We start from the raw sequence: 17,951 nt of genomic DNA, 5'->3' as shown, positions 1-17,951 counted from the left end.
GTGCGAAAGTAGCAGTGGCCATTCTGGAGCAGGGCCAGCACCAGACCCCTGGCTTGGGGCCTAATCAGGGTTTCCCATTAGAACTCTGGATACATGTGGAGAACCAGGGCCCAGCGACTGCACCAGTCTACAGCCTATGGAGCCAGGGGTACCTAAACAGCCAGTTTATCAGATCATATCTTGAATGTTGATGCAAGACTGTGGCAGGGGAAAAGCAAGAGGGGAAAGGAAGCGAAGTCAGGTAGTGACAGCAGAACTTCTGGAGTCAGACCCGCGGTCCAGCTCTGATGGAAGCCTCTCTCAGGGATGGTGAGGAATGGACAGGTTAATGGAGTCCATCAGGTCCTTAGCTGGCCTGGAGCGGTGGAAGCCAGAAACAGATTAGGTGAGAGGGACCTGGCCACCAGCGGGAGCAGGAGCAGGAGCAGGAGCAGTGGTGGAGTTGCTCAGAGGGTGTGATAACTCAGCTGCCGGGGCCCTTTTCTTCCCTGTGGTGGGGATGGGGGCAGCCTTCTATCCCTGTGCATTCTTCAAGGAAGTCCCCAGCACCTGAGATCACCCAAGAACATCTCTGTTCTCTGCCATCTGGAGCCAGCCTTGCATAGCACGTGATCACGGGTCAGTGGCTGTGATAGGTTTATTCAGAGGAAGCACTAGACTCTGGGGTAGCTCACGTTGGTAAAGACTTCCAGGAGCAGGCATTGAAGGGTTGGCACCCTGGGTGAGTGTCCAAGGTCAGTGAGAGTCACTTGTGGAGGGGACGGAAGATGACCTGGCTGATCTGGCCAGGGATGGTGTAGAAGAGCAGGAGGAGGAAGACGGTGAGCAGCGCCAGCAGCAGCAGCAGCACCAGGATGCGCCAGTACCGGCGCCAGATGAAGAAGACAAAGATCTTCAGCGGGTTCACAAACCAGTTGAAGGAAGTTTTGGGGCGGCTGTTGAGAAGGGTGGTGTCAGGATAAGGAGGAAGCCCCTTGGCCACCCCCACCTCCCTGTCGGCCCAGGCTATGGCCCCGGCCCCCGTGCCTGACTCACCTGGGTTTCTCCAGAGGCTCTGGCTCCTTCCGCCCTTTCCCCACTGGCCGTTTCTCAGCCTCCTCCACAGTCAGCAGCTCAAACTCTGCCTCCACCTTGCCCTAAAAAAGACACTCCTGCATCACTGGGAGCAGAGGGCGGGCTCAGGCCCCAGCTCAGCCTGGCCTCTGCCCAAGGGCACCCACCGTGAGGATGTACACATTGCCACCCGTGTCTGTGAACTCCAGGTCTTCTGGCCGGCCCTTCCTCCTCCTCTGCTTTCGCTTCTTCTTGCCAGCCTGAGCCTCCTGCGCCTGTCGCTGCATGTCCTCTGTCTCCTTCAGCTTCACTACCGGCCACCAGCCCCGCAGGCGGCGGCAGCGAAACAGATTGCACCTCGGCCCGGCCCCATCGCGGGCCAGCCGCACAGAGCAGAGCTCGGGGCCCCGGGCCCCACGCACCATGTCTGGTAGCTGCAACTCCAGGGATCCTGCAAGTCCAGACCACACCGGGTTAGGCATGGGATCAAAGTCTCTGTGCTGGGATGAGGAGGCAACACACCAAGGTTGTAAGTTGGGGCATCGAAAGTTGCAGTGTGTGGTCAGGCCACAGCTATAGACCACCCAGACCACAGCCCAGCGGTCCACCCATTGCTACTTCCCAGTGGAAGAGGGCCAAGGGTTGGAATCAGAGTGCCAAGGACCAAAGGCTATGGAGTCGGTGTCAGGGTGACAAGCTAGGGTCAAATCAGAGGTGAATCAGAGACTCTGGGTGGGAATGGAGGTTACTGTGGTCTGGGTTTGATTAACTCAGTAATTAGGCCAGAAAGCAAAGGTTTCAGACTTCGGGTCCAAAATCCCAAGATTCAAGGTTGGGTCAGAGTAGGGAACCAGGGGACGGAGGTGAGGGCTGGAGGCAGGGACAGAGGTGAGGGCTGGAGGCAGGGATGGAGGTGAGGGCTGGAGGCAGGGACGGAGGTGAGGGCTGGAGGCAGGGACAGAGGTGAGGGCTGGAGGCAGGGATGGAGGTGAGGGCTGGAGGCAGGGATGGAGGTGAGGGCTGGAGGCAGGGACGGAGGTGAGGGCTGGAGGCAGGGACGGAGGTGAGGGCTGGAGGCAGGGGCTGAGGGTGGGGAAGGCTAGGCAGTGTAATACCAAGGAAGTCATTGGCGGAGATGCGGTCATAGTCCCAGACCTGCAGGACCAGCACTGCAGGCTGCCGGAACTCAGCCTCCTCCAGGGCGAAGGGTCCAGACCGGCGCCGGACGCTCACCTCCCGCTCCGTGGGCAGGTAGTCAAAGCGGAACACAAAGCGCCAATTGAAGTTCCCCTCCCCAGTCAGGGAGTTGAAGTGAACGTCTGTTTCCTGCTTGTCATGATCCAGCCCCTTCACCCAGCTGGGGCCGGGGCGGGTGAGCGTCAGGGCTGGAGCTACATGGAGAACCCACGCCTCACCCAGCTCTCAGCATCACGAAGGGCCTGGGGTCGGGGCTTTAGACTCAGCCTGAGGGCCCACACCCCATTTGCAATCCCCCCTTAGTGCACCGCCGTTGCCCCGCCCAGCCTGCAAGCTACCTCTTCACATAGATGTCACTCGACATCTCTCCAGTGAATGGATTCACGTCATCCAGAACCACATCCTCCGTGTTCCAGATGACAACTCTGAGCTCATAGCTGAGGGGCACATTAGGGGGTGGCTTCAGACTCTCGAGCTGGGCCCTAAAAGGGGCTGCAGGAAGCAGGAGGGACCTGGGCCGGGGCCACTGACATTCACTGGGCACCTGTGTGCCCAGCAGGGGAATCCAATGCCTGTGGTGCCATGAAAGGGCAGCCCCAGGTGTCACCACCCTGGCCACAGCAGATGGCCCCAGGAATGGTCTGTGGGGCCCAGCGAGGTTCTTCCTGTGAATTTAGAATCAGGGCCCTGCACCGTTGCATGGTGTGGCATCAGATGCAAAGCTGGAGCCACAAGCCAGAGTTTGGGGATGCAAAAAAATGAGTGAACAGAGAAAGCCAGTCTGCAGGGAGAAGAGGGAGGATGAGAGACGGGGGACAGGAGTGTACAGCGCCTGAGGGACAGGAGGGCTGCGACACTCTGGACCCTACCCTCATGTAGCCCTGTCCTTGGCTGCCATGGGGTTGCCTGGATAGCTGTTTTCTCCAGCCCAGCATCAATTTCCCCTCATTTGTTGACAGCACCATGATTTTCTGCTGGTGACCCACCCCCACCCCAGCCACCCCTCCCCACCACCACTGTCAATCTATGGAATTCTGGTGGGGCAGGCCCCTCCCTCCCTGGCTGGACAGGGTGGGGGAGACATCACTGGACTGGCCAATTCGAGTATTACAGCTCCTTGACCACAATGATTGGTTCAGGGCACAGCATTTGACCCAAGCTGGTCTGCTGAGTCAGCCCTGAGGCTTTTGCTGTAACTGGGAAAGAGGTATTTGTTTCTGCTCAAGTGGCCTGGCTGAGATGTAAGCCTCGCACTGTTAGATGCCACTGTGCCCCCACTGCAGAGGGGCCTCCCTGAGAGTGACACCAAGGAAAGCAGAGCCTAGAGGCAGAAAGTGACAGGCTGCTGATATCCAAGCATCTGCATTCAGCCCTGCGTGAAGTGGCTGTGCCCCACACAGAACTCCACTCAGATGAGCTTAGGTGGGAAGGGGGCTTACCAAAAGGTACTTGAACTCAGTTTACAAGAGACACTCAACTTGCAATGGCTTATGAATAACAGGGAATTTAATGACACCTAGCTGAAAAGCCTATGAATAACAACCTCTGCCTGCTTCACTGGGGACCCGGGTTTTCAGAGGACCCTTGTACAGGTAGACCAGGATGTGCACCCGCCTTGGAAGGAGGCGACAGAACTCTCACCTGATTGGCTGCCGAGGCTTGATGTCAACTGGGGGTGGAGGAGGCACATCTTGAGGAAAGATGTCAATCCACATGTGAAGAGATCCCTGGGGGGACAGGACCAGGCTGGAGGGTCTTGCCAGGCTCCCAACCTTCCCTGTCAGCTCTGTGGCCACAGGCTGTGCCTTGTCCCCAAGTGGAGAAAAGAGCTAGGGTCAAAATGACAGGGTCAGGCAGATCCTGGGGAATGAGGATGAAGGTGGAGTCTGAAGTGTGGGTTCCAGGATCAAGGTTAGATTAGGGGTTCAAGGGTGAGGTCCAGGCTGGGCGCAGTGGCTCATGCCTATAATCCCAGCACTTTGGGAGTCCATGGAGGGTAGATCGCTTGAGCTCAGGAGTTTGAGACCATCCTGGGCAATATGACAGAACCCTGTCTCTACAAAAAATACAAGAATTAGCCGAGTGTGGTGGCAGACGCCTGTAATCCCAGCTACTCCGGAGGATGAGGTGGGAGGATCACTTGAGCCTGGGAGGCGGAGGCTGCAGTGAGCCGAGATCACGCAACTGCACTCCAGCCTGGGCAACAGACTGAGACCCCATGTCAAAAAGGAAAAAAAAAATGAGGTTCCAGAAGAGGAAGTTGAGATTAAAAGTAATATCTGGTGTTCCAAGGTCCAGATCTTAGGGATGTGGGGGGAGGTCAGGTTAGGAACCCCACATCTGAGTCTTGGTGCCCAGGGGTAGGGATCCTGTAGGACTAGGGTTGGGGTGAAGGTGTGGTCCAGGATGGAGGTCCAAGATGAGCGGGGACACAGGGACCAGCAACAGGAGCTGTAGTCAGGAGCTGCAGGTGGCACCCAGGTGGACATCTTAGGGAAAGGCTGTCCTGGGGTCCCAGGGTCCAGGATCAGGTGGGTGTCCTGGGATTCTAAAAGTCTTGTGATTCTAGGCCTGGGTGCTGAGCCCTCCCTCACCTGCAGCAGCCCTGGGCTGTGAGGATGGTAGAGAGGCCTGGTTTCTACATGCTCGGGTACCAGCTGTATCCCAAAACCCGGCATTTCCTGCCAGCGCCGCAGCACAAGCAATGCCTGGGCCTCTTCAGGGTCCCCACTCGCCACTGTGGGGCTGCTGCTGCCTGAAACAAGAGGTGTGTGAGCTTAGGGTTCCACACAGCTTCCACCTCACCTCCCTCCCTCCCCCACCACAGAAGCTCTAAGCTGGGGAAGCCACTGCTGGATAAAGCCCTGTGGACTAGGAGAGCAGCTCTGTAATGCACAAAAAGTGGGAGATGCTGCTGTAACTTCACCCAGTGAAAAGCCAGCAGTCAGTGGGACAGTGGGATTGGAGGTACTACCACCTTTGCCTAGACCCTATTTAGAGAATAAGCCACCAGAGCAGACACACTGGCTCATGCCTGTAATCCGGGCACTTTTGGAGGCCAAGGTGAGAGGACTGCTTGAGTCCAGGAGTTTGAGACCAGTCTGAGCAACATGGCGAAACCTCATCTCTACCAAAAAAAAAAAAAAAAAAAAAAAAAAGAAAGAAACAGGCAGGCGTGATGGTGTGTGCCTGTAATCCCAGCTACTCAGGGGGCTGAGGTGGGAGGATCACTTGAGCCTGGGAGGTCCAGGCTGCAGTGAGCTGATATGGCACCACTGCACTCCAGTCTGGGTGACACAGCAAGACCCTGTCTCAAAAAAAAATAAAAATAAAAATAAAAATAAGCCTCCAGCCATTTAATTCTGCAGCCACATTCTGTTATATGGGACGCTCTATGGGACCTCTGTGTTCCAGGAACTTGATTAGTTATGGGTCCACTTTGGCTCTTTGGGGGAATCTCACACTCACCAATAAAGACTGTTTTCTCCCTAATACCCAAGAACCTCGTCCTTACTCAACCAAATTCACATCTACTTCCTGAAGCAATGGGTTATTGTGGAGAGCACACAAGACTGGGCACCTGGGCCCCCTGTACCTTGTTCTACCAATATCTTGCTTGAATAGAAAGGGGCTGATACCTGGGAGCAGCGTCTCCGGTGGTGTCAGAAAGACTTTGCTGCCCACCTTGACAGCACCAGCTCGGTATTCAGGGGCAGGGAGGCCACAGCGTTGGCACAGCCCCGCCAGGATCTGTGAGGGCCGGAATGCATCACGCCAAGCATTATAACCATCCCTACAGGCAGAAAAGGAAGATGCATCAGCTGGGGCTGGTGTAGGGACACAACTGGGCCTGGGGCAGGGATGACATCATGAAGACATGAGGTCTAGGTTCAAAACTCTCAACGGGAGACAGGTTAGTCCTTGTTTAGGATAACAATGAAAAACAAAATGTAGTCCAGGTGCTTCTATTAGAAGATACTGATCTTATTACCTGTTTTGCAGATGAGAAAACTGAGATTTGAAGAGGTTAAGTGGGTCTGGCGTGGTGGCTCACAACTGTAATCCCAGCACTTTGGGAGGCAGAGGTGGGCAGATCACTTGAGGTCAGGGGTTTGAGACCAGCCTGGCCAACGTGGTGAAACCCTGTCTCTACTAAAAATATAAAAATTAGCTGGACATGGTGGCCCACGCCTGTAATCCCAGCTACTGGGGAGGCCGAGGCAGGAGAATCGCTTGAACCCAAGAGACGGAGGTTGCAGTCAGCCGAGATCGTGCCACTGCACTCCAGCCTGGGAGACAGAGCAAGACTCTGTTTCAAAAAAAAAAAAAAAAAAGGTCAAGTGACGTTCGTTATAGGATCCCGACTCCCAAACCCAAGTCTTGACCACTGAGCTATGTCTTGGTTGGCAGTGGTGGTGGGTGGGAGGGTCCCCTTCCATGAAATCATAGGATCTGGAGACACAAAAGGGAATGTGAGCTTGAATGTGGCCAGAAACTTAGAATGGCTTCTGTGGGCCCTGCCAGACCTACACGTCATACTGGGAGGCCAGCCCACAGTTTGCTCTGTGGTGGCTATAGAATCGGTTTTCCAGATCAATGTGGGTCTCCCCGATGAGGTCGTCAGAACCCACAAGGTCATGATCAAATACAGCCACCGTCAGCTCCGTCTCAGCTGGGAGAGAGATGCTTAGCTCCAGGATCCTGTCAAGGAGGGAGAGGGGCTGAGGTCACTTCCATGCTCCAGGAGGTGGTCTGGGGATGGCGTGGGCATATCAGCAGCCCCTGTCCATTCCCTTGCCATCCCTAGGCCAGCTGCCACAAGGCCACAGGGCTGGATGCTCCTCCAGCTACCCCATTTCCACCCCACAGGGCCCAGCCTCACTCTCCAAAGATGGGGTTGAGCTGCTTGGGGATGTAGCGTTCCTTGGTATCCTGCCGTTCCCGGCCAGCGCTCACCACTACATAAGGGTCTGCTTTGCCATTGGGGTCTGCAGGAGCCAGGTTGGTAGCCTAGGGGAACAGCATGGAGTGAAACTGAGAGAAACGTCATTATGATAACCCAAAGTTACCTTTGTAGGACCTAATTTCCCATTGGGTGAAAGCAGAAAGTTATCAAGGAGAGATCTCCCACTGTGAGGAGCTAATGGAGAAGTTGGACAAGATGACTTTTATTTTCAATTAGTTATGAAATAGTTAAGTCATACAAATAGGTATAACGAAAAGTATAACGAAAGAAAATATGTTGAAAGATGTATAAGGGACTTACTATTCAACTCATAACTTTCTATATGGTTTGACTTATTTTTTAATTTATGAATTTTTTTAATAGATATGGGGGTCTCGCTATGTTGCCCAGGCTGGTCTCAAACTCCTGGGCCAGGCACAGTGGCTCACACCTGTAATCCCAGCACTTTAGGAGGCCAAGGCAGGTGGATCATTTGCAGTGAGGAGTTTGAGACAAGCCTGGCCATCATGGAGAAATTCCATCTCTACTAAAAATACAAAACTTAGCCAGGCATGGTGGCGCATGCCTGTAGTCCCAGCTACTTAGGAGGCTGAGGCGGGAGAATGGCGTGAACCCAGGAGGCGGAGCTTGCAGTGAGCCAAGATTGCGCCACTGCACTCCAGCCTGGGCGACAGAGCGAGACTCCGTCTCAAAAAAAAAAAAAAAAAAGAAAGAAAGAAATAATTATATCCTATGTAGTTTTCTCTCCCCTTTTCTTTTTATAGAGACAGGGGTCTCACTACATTACCAAGGCTGGTGTTGAACTCCTGGCCTCAAATGATTTTCCCACCTCGACCTCCCAAAGTCCTGAGATTACACAGTGTGAGCCACTGCACCTCCAGCCCTGTGTAGTTTCCTGACTGAAAGGTTTCGGGTGATTTTTTCCATTGTTGTTTGCCTAAAGAGGTCTTTCATTTTTTTCTCTCTTGCATGAGTGATTCCTAGGACACACAATTCAAGGGCGATAGTTATTTTTCTCTCAGTGCTTTGAAGATATTATTCTATTTTTCTTCCAGCACTTTTGGTTCCTGTAGAGAAGTTGATGGGCTGACTGTCATTCCATTGTAGTAATCTGTACTTTCTCTCTGATGATCTTTACATCTTTTAATTTAGAGATTGGGTCTTGTTCTGTTGCCCAGGCTGGTCTCCAGAACTCCTGGCGTCAAGCAGTCCTCCCACCTCAGCCTTCTGAGTAGCTGGGGTTATAGGCATGAGCCACTGTGCCAACTTGATTTTTTTTTTGATATTTATATTTTCCATAGCACTTATGCTTTTTCTTCTTCTTTTTTTTCCCTGAGACAGAGTCTCGCTCTGTTGCCCAGACTGGAATGCAATGGCATGATCTCGGCTCACTGCAACATCTACCTCCCAGGTTCAAGCGATTCTCCTGCCTCAGCCTCCCGAGTAGCTGGGATTACATGCACAAGCCACCACACCTGGCTAATTTGTGTATTATTAGTAGAGACCGGGTTTCACCATGCTGGCCAGGCTAGTCTCGAACTCCTGACCTCAGGTGATCCGCCTGACTCAGCCTCCCAAAGTGCTGGGATTACAGTCGTGAGCTATCACGCCTGGCCACACTTATGCCTTTCTAACGCACTGAAACATTTACTTATTTTGTTAATGTTTGTTTCTCCTACTAGAATGCAGTCTTCATAAAGGCAAAGCTTTTTTTTCTCCTTGTGATTACATATTAGTTTTATTCTTTGAAATCTCTTTCCTCTCTTGTCCTGTCCAAATCCTACTTAGAGATACTCAGTCAAGCCTTAATTTCCTGTGCTGGCTCGGCTCAGTGGTTCACGGCTGTAATCCTAGTACTTTGGGAGGCTAAGACAGGCAGGAGCTCAGGAGTTCGAGACCAGCTTGGGCAACATGGTAAAATCCTGTCTCTACTAAAAAACAGAAAAAATTAGCTGGGCATGGTGGCATGTGCCTGTAGTCCCAGCTACTTGTGGGGGCTGAGGTATGATCGCTTGAGCCCGGGAGGTCAAGGCTGCAGTGAACCGTGATCACGCCACTGCAGCCCACCCTGGGCAACAGAGTGAGACCCTGTCTCAAAAAAAAAAAAAAAAACCCACGAATTTACTACAAAGAGACAGTAATAAAGGAGTATGGTAGTGGCATAAACATAGATCAGTAGAATACAATTGAGAGTCCAGAAAGAAATCCACATATCTATGATCAATTGATTTTCAACAAAGGTACCTAGACCATTCAATGGGAAAAGAACCATTTCTCCAGCAGATGGAGCTAAGACAACTGGACAGTCACATACAAAAGTGTGAGGTCAGACCCTCACCTCACAATAGATACAAAAACTAACCCCGAATGGATCACAGACTTAAACATGAGAGTCAAAACTCAAACTCACAGCAGAAAACAGGCAAAAGTCTTCATGACCTTGGATTTTGCAAAGGTTTCTTAGCTATGACCAAAAAACATAGTCAATAAAAGAAATAAAAATAGACTTCATCAAAATTAAAATCTCTTATGCTTTAAAGGACACTATCAATAGAGTGAAAAGGCAACCTAGAAAGTGAGAAAATATTTGCAAGCCATATAAGAATCTAGTAGCCAGAATATACAATGAACTCTTACAACTCAACAAGAAAACAACAATCTAATTTTAAAATGGACCAAGGACTTTAGACGTGTCTCCAAGATATACAAAGGTCTAAAAAGCACACGAAGACTGTTCAGTGTCATTAGGAAACAAATCAAAACCACAATTAGACACCACTTTATACCCACTAAGATGACCTTAATTTTTTCTTTTTCTTTTTTTTTTTTTCTGAGACAGAGTCTCGCTCTGTCGCCCAGGCTGGAGTGCAGTGGCGCAGTCTCGGCTCACTGCAACCTCTGCCTCCCAGGTTTAAGCAATTCTCCTGCCTCAGCCTCCTGAGTAGCTGAGATTACAGGCGCCCGCCACCATGCCCAGGTAATTTTTTGTATTTTTAGTAGAGACTGGGTTTCACCATGTTGGCCAGGCTTGTCTCGAACTCCTGACCTCGTGATCCGCCCGCCTCGGCCTCCCAAGGTGCTGGGATTACAAGCATGAGCCACCATGCCTGGCCTGACACTCATTTTTTTAAAAGGACAATAAAGGCTAGGAGCAGTGGCTCACGCCTGTAATCCCTGCACTTTAGGAGACCTAGGCGGGTGGATCACCTGAGGTCAGGAGTTTGAGACCAGCCTGGCCAACATGGCGAAACCCTGTCTCTACTAAAAATACAAAAATTAGCCAGGCGTGGTGGCGAGCGCCTGTAATTCCAGCTACTTGGGAGGCTGGGGCAGGAGAATCGTTTGAACCCAGGAGGCAGGGGTTGCAGCGAGCCAAGATAGCACCACTGCACTCCAGCCTGGGTGACAGAGCGAGACTCTGTCTCAAAAAAAAAAAAAAAAAAAGAAAATGTAAGTTATATTCTGGCACTCCTTTGCTCAGAACCTTCCTATGGCTTCCCATGTAATTCAGAATAAAGTGAATAACAAAACCCAACATGATCTGCTTCCTCCGCCCATCACTGCTCCATTTCCTCTGAAGCCTTAATTCCTAAAACCTGTTCCTCATTTATCCTGCCTGCTATGGCCACAAGGGGTTCCTTGTTGTTTGTCACACACGAGTCATGGTTCCACCTAATGGCCTCTGTACCAGCTGTTCTGCCTGGAATGCTTTCTCCCTCAGGTAGCCACCTGGATAACTCCTTGGCCCCCTCCTAGTGTGTATTTGTTTAAGAGACAGAGTCTCACTCTGTCACCCAGGCTGAATTGCAGTGGTGGCATCACAGCCCACTACAGCCTCAACCTCCCAAGCTCAAACAATCCTCCTATCTCAGCCTTCCTAGTAGCTGGGACTACAGGTGCAAGCCACTGTGCCCAACTCTAGTATTTGTTTAAATAACACTTTCTCAGCCGGGCATGGTGGCTCATTCCTGTAATCCAGCATTTTGTAGTTCGAGACCAGTCTGGGCAACATAGCAAGACCTCGTCTCTACCAAAAAAAAAAAAAAAAAGTCTTATTGAGGTCAACTCCGACCATCCATTTGCAACCCACCCCCAGCACTCCCCCATCCCTTTATCCTGACATATTTTGTCCACAGCACTTATAATTTTCTAACATATAAATAAGATATATAACTTTTTTTGTTTTGAGATGGAGTTTCCCTCTTGTCGCCCAGGCTGGAGTGCAATGGTGCGGTCTCGGCTCACTGCAACCTCTGCCTCCCGGGTTCAAGCGATTCTCCTTTCTCAGGCTCTTGAGTAGCTGGGATTACAGGCACATGCCACCAGGCCTGGCTAATTTTTATATTTTTAGTAAAGACGGGGTTTTGCCATGTTGGCCAGGCTGATCTCGAACTCCTGACCTCAGGTGATCCACCCCCTCCTCAGACTCCCAAAGTGTTGGGATTACAGGCGTGAGCCACCACGCCCAGCCCATAAGCTATATAATTTACTTATTGATTATGGTTATTGTTAATCTCTTTTCACTAGAATGTAAAGTTCACGAGGGCACTGATCTTCGTCTGTTTTAACTCACTGCTTTTTATCACCAGTACCCAGAACACTGCCTAGTACCTCACAAAAAATACAAGAAAGGCTGGGCACGGTGGCTCACACCTCTACTCCCAGCACTTTGGGAGGCCAAGGCGGGCAGATCACCTGAGGTCGGGAGTTTGAGACCAGCCTGACCAACATGGAGAAACCCTGTCTCTACTAAAAATGCAAAATTAGCTGGGTGTGGTAGCGCATGCCTGTAAACCCAGCTACTTGGGAGGCTGAGGCAGGTGAATCGCTTGAACCCAGGAGGCAGAGGTTGCGGTGAGCCGAGATCGCGCCACTGCATTCCAGCCTGTGCAACAACAGCGAAACTCCATCTCAAAAAAAAAAAAAAAAAAAAGCAAGAAATACCTGTGGAATAAATGTTTGTGAGTGAAACTGGCCTATAATTATATTTTCTCATGTCATTCTTCTCAGGTTTTGCATCAAGATTATGCCACCCTCATGGAATTAACTGGGGTGTTTCTTTTTATATTCTCTGAAATGGTTTGTGTAAGATTAAAATTGTTTCATCCATAACTGGTGGAAACTGCTGCTGAGACCATTTGGTCTGGAGCTTCTGATACAATTTCTTTTAATATTTATAGTACTATTCAGGTTTTCTGGCCAGGTATAGTGGCTCACGCCTGTAATCCCAGCACTTTGGGAAGCCGAGGTGGATCACTTGAGGCCAGGAGTTGGAGACCAGCCTGGCCAACATGGCAAAACCCTGTCTCTATTAAAAAATAGAAAAATCAGCCAGGCGTGGATGCAGGCACCTGTAATCCCAGCTACTCAGGTAGCTGAGGCAGAATTGCTTGAACCCAGGAGGTGGAGGATGCAGTAAACCGAGATTGCACCACTGTACTCCAGCCTGGGCAACAGAGCAAGACTGTCTCCAAAATAAATAAATTTTCTTCCTTTTTTTCTGGCACACTGCATCCTCAGTGGCTCAAGCAATCCTCCCACCTCAGCCTCCCGAGTAGCTGGGACAACAAGCAGGAACCACCACGTCTAGGTAATTTTTATTTTTTTGAGACAGAGTCTAGCTCTGTCGCCCAGGTTGGAGTGCAGTGGCATGATCTCAGCTCACTGCAAACTCTGCCTCCCAGGTTCAAGCAATTCTCATGCCTCAGCCTCCCCAGTAGCTGAGACTACGCACATGCCACCATGCCCTGCTAATTTGTGTATTTTTAGTAGAGCATAGGGGTCTCACCACGTTGGCCAGGCTGGTCTCGAACTCCTCCTGACCTCAGATAATCTGCCCACCTTGGCCTCCCAATGTGCTGGGATTACAGAGGCGAGCCACCACACCTGGCCTAACTTTAAAATTTTTTTTGTAGAGATAGGGTCTCGGCCAGGCACCATGGCTCATGCCTATAATCCCAGCACTTTGGGATCACTTCTATTTTATGTTTATCCATTTCATCAATTTTTTTTTTTTTTTTTTTAGATGGAGTCTCACTCTGTCGCCCAGCCTGAAGTGCAGTGGCACAATCTCGGATCACTGCAACCTCTGCCGCCTGGGTTCAAGTGACTCTCCTGCCTCAGCCACCCAAGTAGCTGGGATTACAGGCGCCTGCTACTGGGTCCAGCTAATTTTTGTATTTTTAGTAGAGAGAGGGTTTCACCATCTTGGCCAGGCTGGTCTTGAACTCCTGATCCACCTGCCTCGGCCCCCCAAAGTGTTGGGATTACAGGCGTGAGCCTCTGGGCCCAGCCTCAATTTCTTGAGATAGACTGAGCTAATTTTAACCTCCCTTCTTTTCTAATGCATTAATTGATAGCTATATATTTTCCTTTACCTACTGCTTTAGCTGCATCCACAATTTTGATAGGATGTATGTCATTCAGTTCACATTATAATTTCCATTATGATTTATCTTCTGACTCATGTTATTTAGAAATGCATTTCTTAATTTTCAAACAGGTAATGTTTTAGATATCTTTTGTTGCTGATATCTAAGCTTAATTACATTATTGTCAGAGGACATGCTATCTATTAGTTTAGACTTTTGAAAGTTAAGACATGCTTTATACACCAACTTGGTCAATTTTTGTAAATGTCTCATGAGTACTTAAAAAATATGTTTATTCTACAGTTTTGAGGTACCTACACTTCATTCATTAGATCAAATTTGTTAACTGAGCAGGTCAAATCTTCTGTGTCCTTGCTTATTTATTTGAGAGAGGGCCTCACTCCATCACCCAGGCTAGAGTGCAGGGGCACGATCATAGCTCACTGTAGTCTCAGAGTTTTGGGCTCAATCAATCCTCCTACCTCAGCCTCCCAAATATCTGGGACTACAGGCGCATGCCAGCATGCTTAGCTTATTTTTCATTTGATCATTTTACCAAAAGAGAAGTGTGTTAAAATATTCTGCTATACTTATGAATTTTCTTTCTCCTTATAATTAAATAAGTTTTTGCTTTATATATTTAACTTAAAATTGTATCTTCACCAAAAACTGGATGTTAAAATTATCATTATAAAGAGATACTCTAGGCTGGGAGTGGTGGCACACACCTCAGGAGGCTGAGGCAGGAAAATTGCTTGAACTCGGAAGGTGAAAGTTGCGGTTAGCCAGGATTGCGCCACTGCACTCCAACCTGGGTGACAGAGCAAGACTCCATCTCAAAAAAAGAAAAAAAAAAAAAAAAGAGATACTCTAGTAGTATCAGGTTTTGTGTGTGTGTGTGTGTATGTGTGTTGTTGTTGTTGTTTGTGTGTGTGTGTGTGTGTTTGGCTTTAAATCTATTTTGTCTGATTAATTTGGCTATACCAGCCTTCTTTTGGCTAGAATTTGCCAGATGTAACTTTCTCTTCCTTTTACCTTCTTCGGTATCCTTAATCCATACATTTCAGATGTGCCTCTTAAAAACAGCATATATTAGATTTTTTTTTTTTTTTTTTGAGACAGAGTCTTGCTCTGTCACCCAGGCTGGAGTGCAATGGCGCACTCCTGGCTCACTGCAACCTCTGTCTCCCAGGTTCACGCCATCCTCCTGCCTCAGCCTCCCAAGTAGCTGGGACTACAGGCACCTGCTACCACGCCCAGCTAATTTTTTGTATTTTTAGTAGAGACGGGGTTTCACCATGTTAGCCAGGATGGTCTCGATCTCCTGACCTCGTGATCCACCCGCCTCGGCCTCCCAAAATGCTGGGATTACAGGCGTAAGCCACCGCGCCCGGCAGCATGTATTAGATTTTTAATGCAAACTTTTCCTTTTATCCAGAGTACTTAGTTCATACACTATTAATGTAATTATTATTATTTTTTTGAGATGGAGTCTTGCTCTGTCACCCAGGCTGGAGTGCAGTGGTGCGATTACAGCTCACTACAACCCCGACCTCCTGGCTCAAGCAATCTTCCCACCTCAGCCTCCTGAGTAGCTGGGATCACAGGTATGCGCCACCATGCCTGGCTAATTTTAAAAATTGTGTATAGAGACAGGGTCACTCTATGTTGTCCAAACTGGTCTGGAACTCCTGGGTTCAAGTGATCCTCCCATCCCAGCCTCCCAAAATGTTGGGATTACAGGTGTAATCAGCCATTGAAAGCTTCTGGTAGTGGTCTTAAGGGCAAACAGAAAGTGAAGAAACACCTAGTCAAAAAAATTTATGAAAATGTAGTAAGAAAGGAGTGTGTGGTATTTGAACCAAGACCACTCCTTCCCAACCCCCTTCCTAGCTCAGAAGCAGAGACTCCCCTCCAAAGGGCTGCTGCCTAGGGCACTGGGCTCCTCCTCCTCCTAGCTCCCAACCAGAGAGCAAGACATCATTTCCTTCATCCTGCCCCCAGCTGCCCTATTGCTGAGGCAAAGTCTCAGGCAAGTGCAGCTGAGAGTAAGCGGGGGTTCTGCTGCCCAGCCCCACCCCCACCCCCCACCCATGGAATGGAGGCTCAACCATGGGTACAGCTCACTAAGATCAGGGCTCACAGGGGCCCTGATCATCCTTGCCTTGGCTGGTAAGATGGTGGTTCCACACCAGGACAGGAAAGCTAAGGGGACCTCAACCAACTGTCCCCTCCTGCCGCAAAGTCTCAGGTCCTGGAGTGGGGGCTGTCACTTGGAGAGAATTTTGTCCTAGTCCCCACCCCAGGTTCCAGAGCAAGGGCTCAGAGATTTTCCCTGGAGGGAGAAGGAGACCATAGAACAGATCTCTAATCTCTTCCCAAAGGAATGGACTTCATTTGCAGCAACACATGGAGAAGTTTAAACCTAAAAGCACTCTCAAAAAGAGTGGATGGGCAGGGCGCGGTGGCTCAGGCCTGTAATCCCAGCACTTTTGGGGGCCGAGGCGGGCGGATCACCTGAGGTCGGGAGTTTCGGACCAGCCTGACCAACATGGAGAAACTCTGTCTCTACTAAAAATACAAAATTAGCAGGGTGTGGTGGCACATGCCTGCAGTCCTAGCTGCCCGGGAGGCTGAGGCAGGAGAATCCTTTGAACCTGGGAGGCAGAGGTTGCAGTGAGCCAAGATGGTGCCCCATTGCACTGCAGCCTGGGCAACAAGAGCGAAACTGCGTCTCAAAAAAAAAAAAAAAAAAGAGAGAGAGCTAGAGAGAGAGAAAAAAAGAAAAAAGAAAAAAAAAGTCTGAATATCCAATACTATCATTACTGTTGTTGTTGTTGTTGTTTTTTGAGACAGAGTCTTGCTCTTGTTGCCCAGGCTGGAGTGCAATGGCACAATCCTGGCTCACTGCAACCTCCACCTCCCAGGTTCAAGTGATTCTCCTGCCTCAGCCTCCCAAGTAGCTGGGATTACAGGTGCCCGCCACCACACCCAGCTGATTTTTGTATTTTTAATAGACACAGGGTTTCACCATGTTGGCCAGGCTGGTCTTGGACTCCTGGCCTCAGACTCCCAAAGTGCTGGGATTACAGGCGAAAGCCACTGCGCCCGGCCTCATTACTTATTCTGTTGCCCCAATTTTTCAAGTCTTAACCATTAGGAGCTCCTTCAGTTTGGCTCCTGTGTTCACTCATCAAGCCCGCATCCTTTTTTGAGCACTTCCTTACTCCTGCCCCACAAAATGCTCCAGATTTGATTTATATTTTCCCAGTCCTAGTCCTAGAATCAACTCCAAGGAGTCCTCAATCCTTTTATTAAATAATGGTGTTTAGAAACCAAAATCTGGGCACCTGGTGTGTTCACTGCTACTAGGATGTTGTTGCTTCTAGGCCTTCTCAGCAGACAGGGATAGCAAACATGAGTAACATAATCCACATATATATACATATATCTGTATTTCTGTATCTTTCCATCTGTGTATATTTAAAAACATGAGTTTATACAGATACTTCTGATTCTGATCTAATACCACAGCATTCATTTAATCCCCTTTCCTTATTTGTAACTTCTTTCTCCAACAGTAAGAAACCTGGTTCTCATTATCTACAATATAGTTTACTTATTCATGTATACCAGTATACACATAATATAGTTTCAGAATTGCTAACACATACTTCTAACTAGATTACAGCATTTATGTTCAGCTCTCTATCTTTAGTCTAGTTGGTTTTTTGTTTTTGTTTTTGTGACAAGCTCTGTCCCTGTCATTCAGGCTGTAGTGCAGTGGCACAATCATGGCTCATTGCAGCCTCAACCTCCTGGGCTCAAGTGATCCCCCTGCCTCAGTCTCCCATGTAGCCGAGTCCGGAGATACATGTCACCACATCAGGCTATTTTTTTCCTTTTTTTTGAGACGACATCTCACTCTGTCCCTCAGGCTGGAGTGCGGTGGCACAACCTTGGCTCACTGCAACCTCCTCCTCCCAGCTTCAAACAATGCTCCTGCCTCAGCCTCCAAAACAGCTGGGACTACAGGCACATGCCACCATGCCCAGCTCATTTTTGTATTTTTAGTAGAGATGGGGTTCACCCTGTTAGCCAGGCTGGTCTCAAACTCTTGACCTCAGGCAATCCACCCAACTTAGGCGATCCACCTGCCTCAGCCTCCCAAAGTGCTGGCATTACAGGCATAAGCCATCACACCCAGCCATATCCAGCTAGTTTTTTAATTTTTTGTAGAGATGGAGTCTCACTTTGTTGCCCAGGTTGGTCTTGACCTCCTGGACTCAAGTGATCCTCCTGTCCTGGCCTCCCAAAGTGCTGGGATTATAGGCCTGAGCCACTGCACCAGGCCCATCTTGAGT

At 49.6% G+C, this 17,951-nt stretch overlaps 1 protein-coding gene across 8 annotated transcripts in view; it reads right to left on the bottom strand.

The window, feature by feature from the left end:
* Positions 1-141: 141 nt before the first annotated feature.
* Positions 142-17,951, bottom strand: part of LOC129474845 (fer-1-like protein 4) — a 58,766-nt gene continuing 40,956 nt past the window's right edge. For 2 of the 8 annotated variants that reach the window (XM_063633601.1, XM_063633599.1), the window contains 11 exons: positions 9,627-9,680; positions 7,133-7,260; positions 6,781-6,951; positions 5,889-6,043; positions 4,845-5,005; positions 3,892-3,977; positions 2,589-2,687; positions 2,169-2,410; positions 1,221-1,504; positions 1,036-1,136; positions 142-935 (listed from right to left, as the gene is read on the bottom strand). In XM_063633601.1, coding sequence (XP_063489671.1) covers positions 746-935; positions 1,036-1,136; positions 1,221-1,504; positions 2,169-2,410; positions 2,589-2,687; positions 3,892-3,977; positions 4,845-5,005; positions 5,889-6,043; positions 6,781-6,951; positions 7,133-7,260; positions 9,627-9,680 — 1,671 coding nt within the window. In that variant the 3' untranslated portion in view covers positions 142-745. The other 6 variants (XM_063633598.1, XM_063633600.1, XM_063633603.1 and 3 more) reach the window with 5 other exon arrangements.

The sequence above is a fragment of the Symphalangus syndactylus genome, chromosome 24 (assembly GCF_028878055.3).
Source record: "Symphalangus syndactylus isolate Jambi chromosome 24, NHGRI_mSymSyn1-v2.1_pri, whole genome shotgun sequence".
In the NCBI taxonomy this organism is placed as follows: Eukaryota; Metazoa; Chordata; class Mammalia; order Primates; family Hylobatidae; genus Symphalangus; species Symphalangus syndactylus.
Note: the sequence above shows the minus strand (reverse complement) of the source record. Positions and strands in the feature narration are given on the sequence as shown.